We start from the raw sequence: 14,082 nt of genomic DNA on the forward strand, positions 1-14,082 counted from the left end.
TGGTTTGATATGACTGAACTCGATACCGAAATAATAATGAATGTAGCAAACATATATACACTGTTAAAATAAGCTTGGCAAGGTCTGTAGTTTTGTTGACACAAGAAAACATTTTAAATTGTATCATTTGTGAACGTAGTTCGGCGTCGCTTGAAATGAACGGAACTTTTTAGGGGTGGTGACAACTGACAGTTGTCAAGTAAAAGTTAAGTTAGCTTAATCTTTATGAAATTCTGTGTATGTCTCATTGATAAAATAACAGGCTAAATTCTTAATTTACATTATTTAATACCAGCGTGTAACGCCCCTGTGAGAGCCACACCCAGTCTGTTCTTCCCTGACAAAGTTGACTCATGAACTGTAAGAGGACACCAGTCTGGACAAGAAAACTGTGTCTACAAATACGTGCTAGCTAAAGAGAGGCACATGAAAACATAGCTAACGCAGTTTTTAAAAAAGAAAAACTATCTAAAAACTTAAGTAGCAGCGGAGAAAAGCAGGGAGAGCCAACATGAAGTTTTGTTTGAGGATTGTTTTACTTCTTTTTCTCGTTACTGGAACTTTAACAGACGGCGGTAAGCGAGTTATTTTAATTATTATCACAACACAAAGTATACGTTGTGTAATGACTACATTATGGCTGCGCTATGTATTTTAGTGTGCTTGCCTTTTAAGAGGACGCACAGGAGGCTTGTGGCTAATTTAAGACAAAGTATTGGATGTTTTGCTAGCAGCTCGCGGGGCTATTACCAAACCAAAGACAGTGTATCAGAGAACAGTAATAGACGCTATGGTTATTATGTAGTAGTTAGCAAATGGTGCTGAATCCTGGTGTGGACACTGTGTTCCCCAGCTTCTCACTGGGTTAACAGCCTCAGCTTAAAAAGGGAAAGATGTGTTGGCATAAGAATAATGACGTATTAATAACCCCAGTTTAAATTCTGAGATCTGGATCAGGTTTTATTCAGCAGTTAGACTGTGTGGTTCATAGAGTCTGATGATACAGGGCCATCAGTTTGCAAGTGTACAGAAATAATGAGGTCCCATAATGTACAAGAAACCCATAAATACTTTGGAAAAAATACAGATTACATAACCACTGGTAGCACTGGAATATTTCCTAGAACTAGAAACAAGTTGTGTGTGTGTGTGTGTGTGTGTGTGTTACTGGAAAATAAATTATTTTTTAATCATTTTATAATTAGTTGAGAGTTTGGGTTGACTGAATGGGATAGTAGCTTGTCTGACTGATCAATTTTTTGGTTTATTTATGTTCAGAAAATACTGCAAAATGTCAACATGGTAAGAAACTCACAAAAGTGAAGTATATTTCAAATCTACAGCTGCACCTCCAGATTCCTTCACCCAAAGTGTCCAAATTGTGTTTTGTTACGCATTTTCTTTGCTGGGAGGCTTTTAGTGTGAAGCTTCTTTTTTATGTAACAGCCTCCTGGGCAAAAAGTGCTGGCATGTTCTTTTCTGTGTCTAAATGACTCCCTAGCTTCAGCACTGACTCATACTTCAAAGTCAGCGCTGCCATGGTGACCAGCAAATACACTGTTTCGCTCACTGCAACACCCATACACGGAGCACATGTGTTTCCTCTTTGCGTGACTGTAGAGTCAGAGGTAGTTAGTGACAAACAGATAAACACTGATGCTGGTCAATAGTAGATTTCCACTCAAGTATGACATTTAAAGTTTTATTTCTTCTTAGCTGAGGGAGTTACTTAAGGGAGGTTTCCTTAGTTAAGGAAAAAAGTTGAGGCATTTACAGCAGTGAAAGGCATTTTACAGAAAGACATGAAACACCCCCACTTACCTGACCGGAGAGATCATATGGCATAAAATCTGTAATCATTTAGGGTTTCTCCTACTTGTCCTGGGATGTTCACATTCTTCATTTATCTCCACAAACTCAGACATGTTGCAGTTAAGATAGAGTCAGAGGTACCTTTAGTTTTTCCCCCTTACTTTTGTGCAACAGTTTAACTGACTTTAAGAAAACCTTAATTACTTCAGAGAACATTTCACGGGAACCTAAAGGAGACGACTTCAGGGTGTTTTGTGCAACTGTCTCTATTTTTTTAAGGAAAGATTAACTCAGACTTTAAGGAAAATCTTAATTTAAAGGGTTTTTGTGCATCTCTAGTGCTGATTGTAATACTGTCCCTTGTGTATTCTTCACACAGGATTTGATCTGTCTGATGCTCTTGATTTAGGTGACTCAGGTGAGTGACTCTCTGTAGTGAGACATTTTACAATCAAATCTGGCACCATGTTTTTTAAAGGTCCCATGTTGTATAAAGGTAGATGTCCATGTGTTGTTTGATTATAAAGCAGGTCTAGGTTCTATATTAATACTGTGCCCGTTATAGTGTTTCACTTGAAATGTGCTATATTTTTAATGGATCGCTCAGAAAACAGTCAGCCAATTAGAGGAGAGGCTTAGAGCCTTGTTGCTTGAGCTCCAGAGAGAATCAATCAGTCAAACTTAATTTGTACAGCAGTTTTCATACAGGTTAGTGCAGATGACTGACGAGCTAAACAGACAAAGGACGAATCAAATAAGAAAGCTGACAATGAGATACAATAAAATAGATGTAAAAAGCTACAATAACATTAATTAAAAAAAACATAAGAAATTTGATTATAAAATAAAAAACACAGGACAAATGTAAAATATGGGACCTTTAAAGCCCGAGCCTGGCTGAGTCTGGGTCCTGCTGTACTGCTGCAGATCTCTGGTCTGTGTGTTGATACAGTTAATAACCAAGCAACTGTCAGCTCTGATCATGTGCTGCAGCCTAATTATCACCAAACTTTTTTGTAAACTTAAAACCCGAAGCTCTCTAACACACAGTGCCCTCAGAAAATCCCACAATGGACCAGGACAACCCACATGCTTTTCTTTTAATGGATGCAAAATGAGTATAATGCAGTGCTGCCTGTGTCAGTGAAGAGTCATTCGTGTCTAAAATCTATTTATCTATTTATAGTCTATTTATTACACACTATAAAGTGAAGTATTGATGTTTATTATGTAGGGAATTCACTTAATGCACACTGTAAAGTTAAGTCTATTAGAGGGAAGAAGCTAGCAAAAGCAGATGAATGTTAAGTCTGAAGGGGAGGGTGGAAATGTTGACCTGCCCAGACAGTAACACTGGTCATTTCCTTTTCTTCCTTTACAAGCAACCTCAGCCCCCAAGGAGCCCCCGAAGGCCCCAGAGAAGCCTAAATCTGATGGTTTGTACTTCACCTGTTCATTGTAAAAGGTTCAGGGACACAGTAGAGTCAGAAGGGTTGTGGGTTTAACTAAATTGCCAGTTCTTACTCTATAGAAGGATTACTTTAACACCTACTCACTGTCTCTGAGGGACGCTATCTGCTTGCTAAAGCTCAGAGCAGCAGCCAGGATGTGGTTAGCCTCACTTAGCATAGACACCGGAACACTAAACCAGTGGCGTGCCATCGGGGCAGAGCGAGGCAGACAGTGCTTTACCAGTTAAGGCTAAAAATAGACGTCAATCAGAGCGATACTGAAGTGGAAGCGACGTCTCGCCTTACATCTGATCTCAGAACAGTGATTGCCTCATAAAGGATCTTTACTTCTGTAAAAGTCATCATATGCCACTGCATGAAACACCAGGAGGGGTTTTACAAGTGAGGAGGAGGTGATGCCATGTATGAAAAGCCACAACTGTTGGTTTGCTATGATGAAACACACTGAACCGTACCAACCAAAGAGGGAGATTATGCAGCTTGTGCTTGTCTGGCTGCTGTTAGTGTCACTTAAGGTTACATTGACCAGATTTTTTCACCTTTTCTGTAGATAGGATGAATCCTAGTGTATTCACCATTACCCCCAAAATGTCCACTAATACACAGAAACAACCACAGCTGGTGTGTGAGCCGACTAAGAGCCTGCTGTGAGCTAAATGCTTATATTTAGCAAGTGTAATGTTTACCATGTTCATTGTCTTAGTTTAGCCCGTAGCATGCTAACAATAGCGAATTAGAAGTAAAGACAGTGTCTAGCTGAGGATGACAGTATGTTTACATTGTATAGCCAAAGCTAATCGTATAATATGGTGTGGACTGGACTAGTTACCAGGCGACAGTTCAGGGTTATATTTTATTATTTTCTACAATTTCTTATTTGCGTTTATGTTAATATTAACTTATCTTAAGACTTAATAGAAAATAATTTATTCATATTCATTAATGTTTTTCCACACAGACCATTAATCAGGAATTGTTAAGGGAATCGATAAAGAATAGACTGATAAGCAGAATCAATAATGGCATTGGTATCAATAACATCTTATCAATTCCCACCCATACCTGCGAGGAACATGAATGTGTGAACCAAATGTAACAGCTGTTCAAACAATAGTTGTTCAGAATGAAAATATCTGAATGCAGTTTGAAATAATTTTTCTTTAAAGGACCTATACGTAACTTTTGCTATTGCTATGTAGCTAAGGTTAGCTTTAGCAGCTGTTTACTGACGGGACTAGAAGAAACATTGTGAGTTCAGCATCAAACTTTTTCATCAATTCCTGTCTCCAGTGGTGGAAAGAAACTCCTTGACTGAAGCTACTGATTGCTAGATGAAGTTAGCATGCTAACCAGCTAGCTCGTGCCTTTAACTCACCTGCCTGATTCCTATGATTTTGTGACAAACAATAGCTTCACACATGGAAATCACATAAGTCATCAGACAGGTTTGAAACTGGTTTTCCCCATGTTATCAAAACCACTGATTTGGAAGTGAAAACAAAGGACACTGCATAAACTAATCCACTTGATCTTGCATAGCCACTTCCTGCTTCAGAGTGTATGTATTATACCTAATACTACAGTGTTAAACATAAGAAATACCTGCAGTATGGTTTTAGTAATCTCAGGTTAAACACAGTTTGCATAAAATGGTTTGTTTGGAATAATCCAATACTTTTCCCATCATTTCCCTCCAGATGGGTTGGACCTTCTAGATGCATTTGGAAGTAGAATACACTTAAATACACTGTTTTTCACTTCTGCACAACAGTTGGAAAAGTGAGACACCCACATAAGATTAACCCTACGGCTTACTCTTAACTGTTGGACTAATTTAACCTTGATGAAAAAGAAAATTAAAGTGAACAGTTTGAGTGAAAGTCCTGCACTGGGAAGCTTCTTTTTTCTGTATCATATGGCAGTTTCAAAGCTGAATGATAGATATAAAGATGTTTTCTTGTCCTTGACTGCGTGAATATTTTTTTCATAAGATTTGACACCGGCTGAGAAACCCAAGAAACCAAGTTCTGGAGATTCTGGTAGGTTGGTTTTCTTGTTGTTTCCCCACAGTCTAGTGTTTTCTAGCTATGTGATGGTTTTGCTTTTTTGTGCTGAGAATAAGAGATGTCGCTTCTGTGATGTCGGTGAAGTAGTCCATTAATGTTTAAGGTTTGTGTGCTTATGTGTTACAGGTGGATTTGGATTTGACCTGGGGGACGCTCTGGGTCCAGGTAAAGCTGTCAGAGACTGAAGCAGATGGTGGAAAGTCTCTGTGATTTGAAAATGTTTCTAAATAGAGTCTGAAAAGACAAAGATATTTTCTTGTCCTTGACTGCATAAATAATTTTTTCATCAGATGTGCCACCGACTAAGAAACCCAAGAAGCCAAGTTCTGGAGATTCTGGTAGGTTGTGTTTTCCCACAGACCTCTAGTGTTTTCTACCTACGCAATAGTTTTAGAGATGTTGTTTCTCTGATGTGGGTGAACCATTAGTGTTTAAAGTTTGTATGTGTATGTATGTGTTACAGGTGGCTTTTGAATAAGAGATGTCGTTTCTGTGAAGCAGTCCATTAATGTTTAAGGTTTGTGTGCTTATGTGTTACAGGTGGCATTGGATTTGACCTGGAGGATGCTCTGGGTCCAGGTAAAGCTGTCAGAGACTGAAGCTTTTTATTATTTAAAAGCATACTTCATTTTTTAGCTATGTCAGTTAACTGTTTGCTGCATGATTGTCCAGTTATTGCTTAGCAACTCTAACTAAGCATGTCCAGGTTTAGATTTCTCCACATGGTGAAGTGGAATAATGACAATCATAATAATCGTAATAAACTTTGTTCATATAGAACATCTGAAAACAAAGTTACAAAGCTCTTTAAAAAAACAAGATGGCATCAGATAAGCTAAGATGAAATAAGATAAGATAAGATAAGATAAGGTAAAGTAAGCTAAGCTACAGTAAGGTAAGCTGAGATAAGCTAAACCACTTCTGTATTATACTTATCATATCAGAGGTGGATGGAGAACGATTCTCAAGTACTATAATAAAAGTCCAAATTAAGTCCAATATATTGTTAAACTGAAGTCTTGGTCATTTTGATTTCTGGCCAGTGCAGCTTTTCTTTTGGTTCATTAAAAGTGATTCAACATTTTGATGATAATGTCGCTGTACCCACAGACCCTAACCCCAAACCTGACAAACCTGCTGTCAACCCACCAAAGAATGGTGGAGGTAAGTCCAAGGAAGTTCTGCGACTTCTTATTTTAAAGAAACAAAGCTGGAGATACATTTATACATTGTGTTGTTAATGTCTCACAGGCGGTGGAACGTTTGATGACTCCGATTTGATAGGTGTTGGAGATGGGGACTACAAGCCTGACGGGGGCCGCTCAGGAGGAGGTAGGAAGTCTGTGCTGCTGTAAACATTGCTCATTTTGATTTGGGCGTTTACTTGTCGTGCCTGCTGCCTGATCGAATGTCACTTAAACACATCAGGATAAATACACACTTTCTGGTTTGTTACAGCACCCCTCATTACAAATTCACATCCCTATGCACTGCTGGTTTGATGATAAGGTTCAAATAAGGTGCTGTAATTAAATCTGTGTGAATCTTTAAATCTGAATTGCAGTTGATCAATTGATTAGTTGATGAGCCTTGAAACTGAGCCTTAAAACGAGCTGTCAGGACTTCCTGAACTTTGTGATGACTTAAACAAAATAATATATGGGACCTTTAAATAGTATATATCACATTAGTGCTGAGTATTATTATTTTACTTTAAACTCTTTGAGTAGAGTGTCTGCTTTATTTATTTATTTAGTTGCATTATTGCTCAATTGTTGCTCAGGTTATTTTTGTCCTCACACATTCAAAAGTTGTGTTGCCTGTAACTTAACTGCAGCTAACAGTTAATGAGGTTACTGACCACAAGCTGTGACTCGGTCTATAAAGTACAGTTTATTCACTGTTTCTCTGACAATAGCTATTTGTGTTTGTGCTTTCGTTTAGCTGGTATGGCAAATAAGTCAAATTTGTTTTAAAGAACTGTAATCCTCTACTTTTATATTGAAAACCAGATGTATTTTCTTCAGAGTTTCCCCTGAACTGTGCTCAGTTTATTATCTGTTGAGTTCATCAGTCTGTGGAAACAGATGTAGAAAAATCAAAAAATTTATGAATTCTAGATATTCTCTGCTCAAGTTTAGTGCTTGTATTTTCATAGGTTGTCATGGTTTACATAGAAAAAAGAGGCCTATTGTTCATCCACTGAGGCACAGATGCTGTCTCTCTCTATACTGTTGTTTAGTCAGAACATGGAAGGAATTTGTTGTTCTACCAAAGAGAGAAAAAGAGAATAAAAAAAAAAACACAGGATTGCCATTCTAATTAGAACCACATGGTTGATTCTGCACAATCATATACAGCAGCTACAGTAACCTGTTATTAACTGCAGCTCACTGCATACCGAAGGTCTCAGCTAGAATTTACTCATGGTGAATAAAGCAACAGTACTACTGATCTACTGTGTCTATTTCTGTTGATGTTAATCAAATGTACCGTTTCTCAGACTCTGCTGTTGGATGACCAGAAAAAGTGTCTAACTTGACTTTTTTCCTTCTCTTGAATCCAGGCGGTGCTATGGACCCTGGAAATGATCATCACGGTACGTTTTTTATTGTTATTCTTACTGCTGCCTTGGATTACTGGAGCATCTGATCACAACAAACCAGTTGTGGATGCATCAGTCGTCAACATGCAAAACAGTTCTAGTTTAGTTCTTCATTTCTCTATGCGATGTTTTATAATAACTGAAATCAAAACATCAGCAGCAGCAGTAATATTTCTCACAGCAACATCATCAGGTTTAATTTATAATTTGTCCAATAAAATACCTGCAAAATTCCCCATCAACATCAACCTAGCAATATGGTAATGGTTACCATGGTAAATATTAGTTATTGTATTATTATGTAGGTTTTGGTGCGTCATATATGTTTTATAGTTTGAAAGAATGTGTGTAGACTGATGTGTGTTCCTGTATTCCTCACAGGTGGTGCCGATCAGCCTCAAGGTAAATCCATCTCTGCTGTTGTTCTGGATCTACTTCCTGTCTTGTGTGTCTGCTCTGTCAGTGTCACTTTAGGCATCGTTATCTTTACCTGTAGAGTCGATTTGCTCTTGAGCTCTTCTTGGGAATTTCCTGTTGAGGAAGCTGTGCTCACTGCTTCTGTTTGTCACTGAGCAGTTGTGTTGGTGTTTCATTTACTCCACGTGCTGCCGTCAGACTCTATTTGCATCATCTTGACGGTGAATTTTCAGCTGGAGACTTAACATGTTCCATCAGATGCATTTAGTTTAATTTCACCTGACAAACCTGGCGTCTGTGAGGATTAATTGTCAGTTGGCTTGAGTGAACTTCTTCACATCGTTACCCCTGGTCTGGTTTCTCCAGCTAAAACCCTGCTTCGATTGTGTGTCGTTGCAGATCCAGACCTTCTGTGGGGCCAAATCCTGAAGATGCTAAATGCTAACATGCCAGAGGAATTCTATATGTGGATGTCCAACTTAAAGCAAATCTTAACACCTCTGCTAGAGAGGGCCATGGAACTGCTGCAGGCCATGCCATGAGCCATCAGTCCATTAATGTTCTGATTGGCTGTCAGGTCTGAGGTTGCACTCAATTAGCGGTTTACAAAATGTTTGATGGACTCGAGGTTGAAAAAAAAAATATAGTAGTTCTCTGAAAACTGGGTGCTTAAGCTTATCATATTACAGGAAGTGGACATAATAACAGAAGCACTCACACCAACAAATGTGGTAATGTGGTATCAACCTTTGTGACTGACTGACTGAGTGATCATAGTTCCACCATTGGTCAGCCGATTTTATTTTGTCCATCCCCTTTACATTAGTGCAAGAATGACAACTACGGATGAGCCCAGAGACCATGCTAGATCAGCTAGTAGCTATTAGCAGCGTACAAGTTGCTGTCAAAGTTTACATAGAAACAAGAGAATGTAACAGTCTCTGCGGCCTTTGACCTCTGGTTTACTCTCAACAAACAACACAGCATTGACTTTCTCCTGTGAGTCCAGACTTAACAGACACCCTGTATCTGGGTGTGTACATACTTTACTTTTTCTTACCCTCTCCACCCTGCTCTCCTCTTTATGGTTTGCCATGACTCATTCATGTGTTGTTGTTATGCAATATTTATGTTGCAGTAAAGGGTGAACACCTGTTACCTGATATGCAGGGTACTTTCCTTTTCATTTTTGTTTATGTTGGTTGTTTTGATGCTGGTAGGTCATTGTTTTCCTGGTATTTAAATAAGCTCATGTGCAGGAAATGTGTGTGAGCCATTTCCTGCACATAATAACCAGGATCTGTTAAGTTAAATTTCATGTATTGGTCTGTGAGCTGCACTTTAGAAAATAACATAATGTTTACATCCGTAGAAACAAAGTGTTCGTGAGTCTCATTACTCCATGTCCGGACACGCCCTGGATCCTTTACACATTCTTTACATACCATTCAAAGTGCTCCGCTGACAGATCCAACATGTTGAGGTGTGAACCTCCAAGATGTTTGTTCTTATCATGTAGAATCATTCATTTTCTTTGGATAAACTTCGCTTTTAGATGTTTGATCAGATGATGTTTTTCCCTCTGGTACTTTGTAGCTTGTGAATAGTTCTTTGTTTACTCTGGTAACTGGTAGTGTATTTATTTCTGATGTCTTCTCTGTAGTTGTAACTTTTCTTATTGTTGCCTTGAGTCTTTCATGGGATTTGTGACATTGCTGCAATGACAGGAAGTTTTGAAATAATGAATAAAACAAACAGCAACCATGTTACTTAGAAGTCAACAAAACAATGATTCAAACTAAAGTAAGTTTTGGTTAATTTGAATAAAAGGTCATGAAAAAAATCTAGGAATAAGACCTTGTTTCAACCGCCCCTGGTTGCAACCGTCCCCAGTCTCCTCTAGCATGTGTGGCTAAAACAGACGCCTCCAGTAACAAACAGGATTGGGAGTAGAATACAGCACCTTCAGGTGTCCTGCATGTGTGTGGGAAAGAAGAACGCTGTCCACATGCTCAGCATTTTCTAGCAGTAAGTCATTCTATAGGCTGGTATCCTTTCTATATCGGTTTTCTTTTTTCTTTTAACGTGCAGGCAACGCCCTGTTTGAATACACTGCACCATCACAAGACACACTATGACTCATGATTCACTGTTTGCTCGTTATTATCATCCCTGCAGCTGGAGTGTTCGTTATTGGTGTGAGTGTTTGTGTGTGTGTGTGCGCTCCTCCCTGGAGTCTGGGTGTGTTTTTTTTCAGCTTTTAATCTGTTTGTCTTTGTGTTGCTGTTTTTTACTTTTCAGTTTGTCCTTGCAGTGTGTCCTGGACACTTTATCCCAATGCAAGTTAATCCTGGCTGGTTATTAAAAGTGATTGGCTGCCACCTTGTGGATAACTGAGGTTATGACAATTCAGTTTGGAAACCAGGGCCGAAATTGATCAAACTATTAGAAAACTAAAAAGAAGACATTATTTATGAGACTTTTATTTTCTTAACGGATGTAAAGAGCTGGAATCTACTGTTTAATCATACAGATAAGACATTTTACTTTTTATTGATAGTATGATAGATCTATAGTTTAGATCTATCATAGATCTATGATTGTAACCTCAGATTCTGACCCAGGATGACCATATTTCAACATGTAGTTCAGAGGACATAATATATATATATATATATATGTTGTTATATATATTCTGTAATACTCAGGTGTGTGTATGTGTGTGTTTGTTCTGCAGAGGCGGGGTCAGGCCAGATTGCAGGAATTGCCAGCGCCATAGGAGTTGCTCTGCTGGGAGCAGCGTCCAGTTACTTTGCTTACCAGAAGAAAAAGCTGTGCTTCAAGCTGCAGGGAGGTTGGTCTGGTTTTTTCTTCACCCTTGTGTACAGAATCACAAATAACAGGTAGCACAATAGTGTTATCAGAGCAGATGTCACTGATGAGAGCGTCTTTGTTCAGGTGCAGATCCAGAGAGTGGTAAAGGCCAGCATGGTACTCACTCCGACCCTCAAGGTAAGTTTCTGTGTTCGTCTTGAAACACTTAAAGGCTGATCTTCAGTGCTCCTTGTGAGAGATTCCCAGAGTGTTGAACTTGTCTGGACGGTGGAGCAGAGACTCTGAAATCTCCCATAGGTGACTCTTAAAAGCAAAGTTTTAATCTTTCTTTCAAAAATACTTAGTGAGCTGCTTCTCTGATATCTATATCTAAAGATATCTATACCTATATATCTATAGGTCATGTGTTCCACAGCTTTGGGCCAGAACTGGCAAAGGCTGCATCCCCCGTTTCCTGCATTACTGGGAACCTTCAATTACCCAGCAGCAGATGATCTCAGTGCTCTTGAAGGTCTATAGTTAATGTAGCTTGGGCCTTATCCGTGAAGGGCTTTGGATATAAGAAAGAGGAGATTCAAATCAGTTCCAAAATAACAGGAAACTAAAACTGGACTAATGTGCTCCATCTTCTTGGTTCTGATTGGTTAGTACTTAAAGTAAAGGCACTCTACAAGGGTATAAAGTACAGAACTAACAGAACTAAAGAAAGAGTAGACATCAAAATAATCCATATATCCACAGGGGAGTAACAAAATTTGCGTCACCCAGTGGTGAACTTCAGGTAGTGCAGGTAGTTGCTCTAGAATCCACTCAGCCTCTCTGCATTCATTGTCTTCTTCTTTTCACTTCCAGTCCTCAGCAACCTCCTTAGGACGAACTAGACGCATTAGACGAGAGGCGTCGTCACAACAACACAACTTCATTCAACTTTCAGTCATCTCTGGTCCAGACAAAGAGACTTTCCCCGGGTCTTTCTGCTGCATGATTATAAAACACATCATTTAAAAACACTGTATCCTGAGAAAATGCAGTTAGTTTTTTATCATTTTATTTTTCTGTTCTCTTTTAACTAAATCTTTATCCTGGTGATGATTTCAACAAATTTCATCTTTGTGTTTTTGTGCTTTGGCTGTGTGTGATGACTGTACACAGCAATACAGAGTTTTGGTTTCCTGACTCTTACACACTTATGTGTGTGCAGTACAGTGTGTGTGTGTAGTTTAACATAGTTGCTACAAGGTGTTTGTTACAGATGTTTTCTTTTTTTCAGTGTGGCAGACCTCGAACAAACCTTTAATTGTATTTGTGTCTGTTTAGCTCAGAAATGATGTAGAATATTTTCTTTTGCTCCTTAAATTTTAAAGGGTTGGTTCACCTAAATTACAAAAAAAAATGCGGATAGTTCTATTTGTATTTTTCCAGGTTTTGAGGTGGATGCAGAAGTACCAGCAACTGTTACCTTCCACTTTCCAGTTGCTTCCACATTGTCGTTTTTTTTTGTCTTCAAAGCACCTTAACTCGTCCTAAAGATCTTTCACATTCACTCAGGAGAGATTTTTGACAGAAAGGCAAAACATGATTGTTCTTCAAATGATGTTCATGCTGTGGAAATTATCAAGATAACCTGTAAACATGGAGGAAGTGTTGAATTTGCATCAACAACAAATTAATTAAAACAGGTTAAATTTCAAATAAATTCCAATTAAAGGTCCCATATGTTACACTTTCCTGTATTTTATTTTGAAGTATTGATCCATTACATAAGAAGACATATTTTTGGTTTTAAGAACCAAAAACCACCTCAGTGTAGTTTTACATCTCCTCAAGCAGAAAACAGCCAGCTAATAATAAGAAAGGAGGCTCTGAGCCTCTCTTTTGATTGGCTGACTATTTTCTGAAATAAAACTGAATGACTAACTGAATAAAAATATAGCAGATTTCAGGTGAACACTCAGAGAAACCAAATCCTGCTAGATTGGATGGTGGGTGGGTCCAGGTGTGTCAGACTTGAGGTGGTGACTGCTTTGTTGTGACATCACAAAGTTCAGGCAGTCCTGATGGCTCGTTTTGAAGCTCAGTTTCTGAATAGAGGCTGTGTGCATGTGGACTGAGCACTTTGATACTTTCACAGTATTAATATAGAGCCTAGAGCTGCTTTATAATCAAACAGCACATGGACATTTTCCTTTATACTATATGGGACCTGTAATTAATAGTTTAAGAAATGAAAGTGAGCATATCTACAGCATGAACACCAACATGTCTGAAGCTGTGTCACCTCTCACTCAGAAGAAGGAGCTTTTTGATCTAAAATGCTGTGTGTGTGAAGAGATGAAGGTTTTGAAACACAAATTAAACTTACTACATGTAAACAACCAATAAATCTACACAAAGTTAATATCACATATGTAAATGTAACATACAGGACACGTATCAGCTTTTTGCTTCTTGTTATTTTGGGGTTTCATCCGAAACCCAGTGCACTGCAAAGTCAATTTTTGTTTGATATGTGAGAACTTTTAAGTTTCTCAAAGCTGCACTAATCGATATCTTGATACTAACAACAGATTCATTGATCGCTTTGAGTGACAAACGCACAGTTTTACAGCCCGATATTATTAAAGATAGATCACAAATGAGCACGTAAAGCATCATAAAAGCAGAACTGTTGCATCAGCTGTTGTTATGATGCTAAAATATTAAAATGTGCTGCCTTCTGTGAGCTGTAAATACTTGAGAATGATGTGTATAGATGTGCGCTGATGTTTGCTTCAGGCTTTGATGCTGCAGTTTTTACTTTAAGGTTTTCAACATAAACAATCATAATCTCATTTTGAAGTGTATTATGGGATTTTTATTTTCTATTTTTGATTCA

At 38.4% G+C, this 14,082-nt stretch overlaps 1 protein-coding gene across 2 annotated transcripts; it reads left to right on the forward strand.

Annotated features, from left to right (window-relative positions):
* Window positions 1-358: 358 nt before the first annotated feature.
* On the forward strand, window positions 359-13,295 carry LOC111233386 (CD99 antigen-like). 2 transcript variants are annotated; one of them, XM_022761182.1, is made up of 14 exons: window positions 359-575; window positions 2,192-2,230; window positions 3,195-3,248; window positions 5,276-5,323; window positions 5,477-5,515; window positions 5,641-5,688; window positions 5,891-5,929; window positions 6,461-6,514; window positions 6,602-6,682; window positions 7,917-7,949; window positions 8,337-8,357; window positions 11,110-11,226; window positions 11,331-11,384; window positions 12,060-13,295. In XM_022761182.1, the coding sequence occupies exons 1-14, from the start codon at window positions 512-514 to the stop codon at window positions 12,086-12,088; spliced, it is 720 nt and encodes a 239-aa protein (XP_022616903.1). In that variant the 5' UTR covers window positions 359-511; the 3' UTR covers window positions 12,089-13,295. The 2 variants fall into 2 exon arrangements, with proteins under 2 accessions (XP_022616903.1, XP_022616913.1); XM_022761192.1 differs by lacking the exons at window positions 11,110-11,226; window positions 11,331-11,384; window positions 12,060-13,295 and adding an exon at window positions 8,772-10,232.
* Window positions 13,296-14,082: the final 787 nt, after the last annotated feature.

This window comes from Seriola dumerili, unplaced genomic scaffold (genome assembly GCF_002260705.1).
Source record: "Seriola dumerili isolate Sdu_G_001 unplaced genomic scaffold, Sdu_1.0 BDQW01000018.1, whole genome shotgun sequence".
NCBI classification, from domain to species: Eukaryota; Metazoa; Chordata; class Actinopteri; order Carangiformes; family Carangidae; genus Seriola; species Seriola dumerili.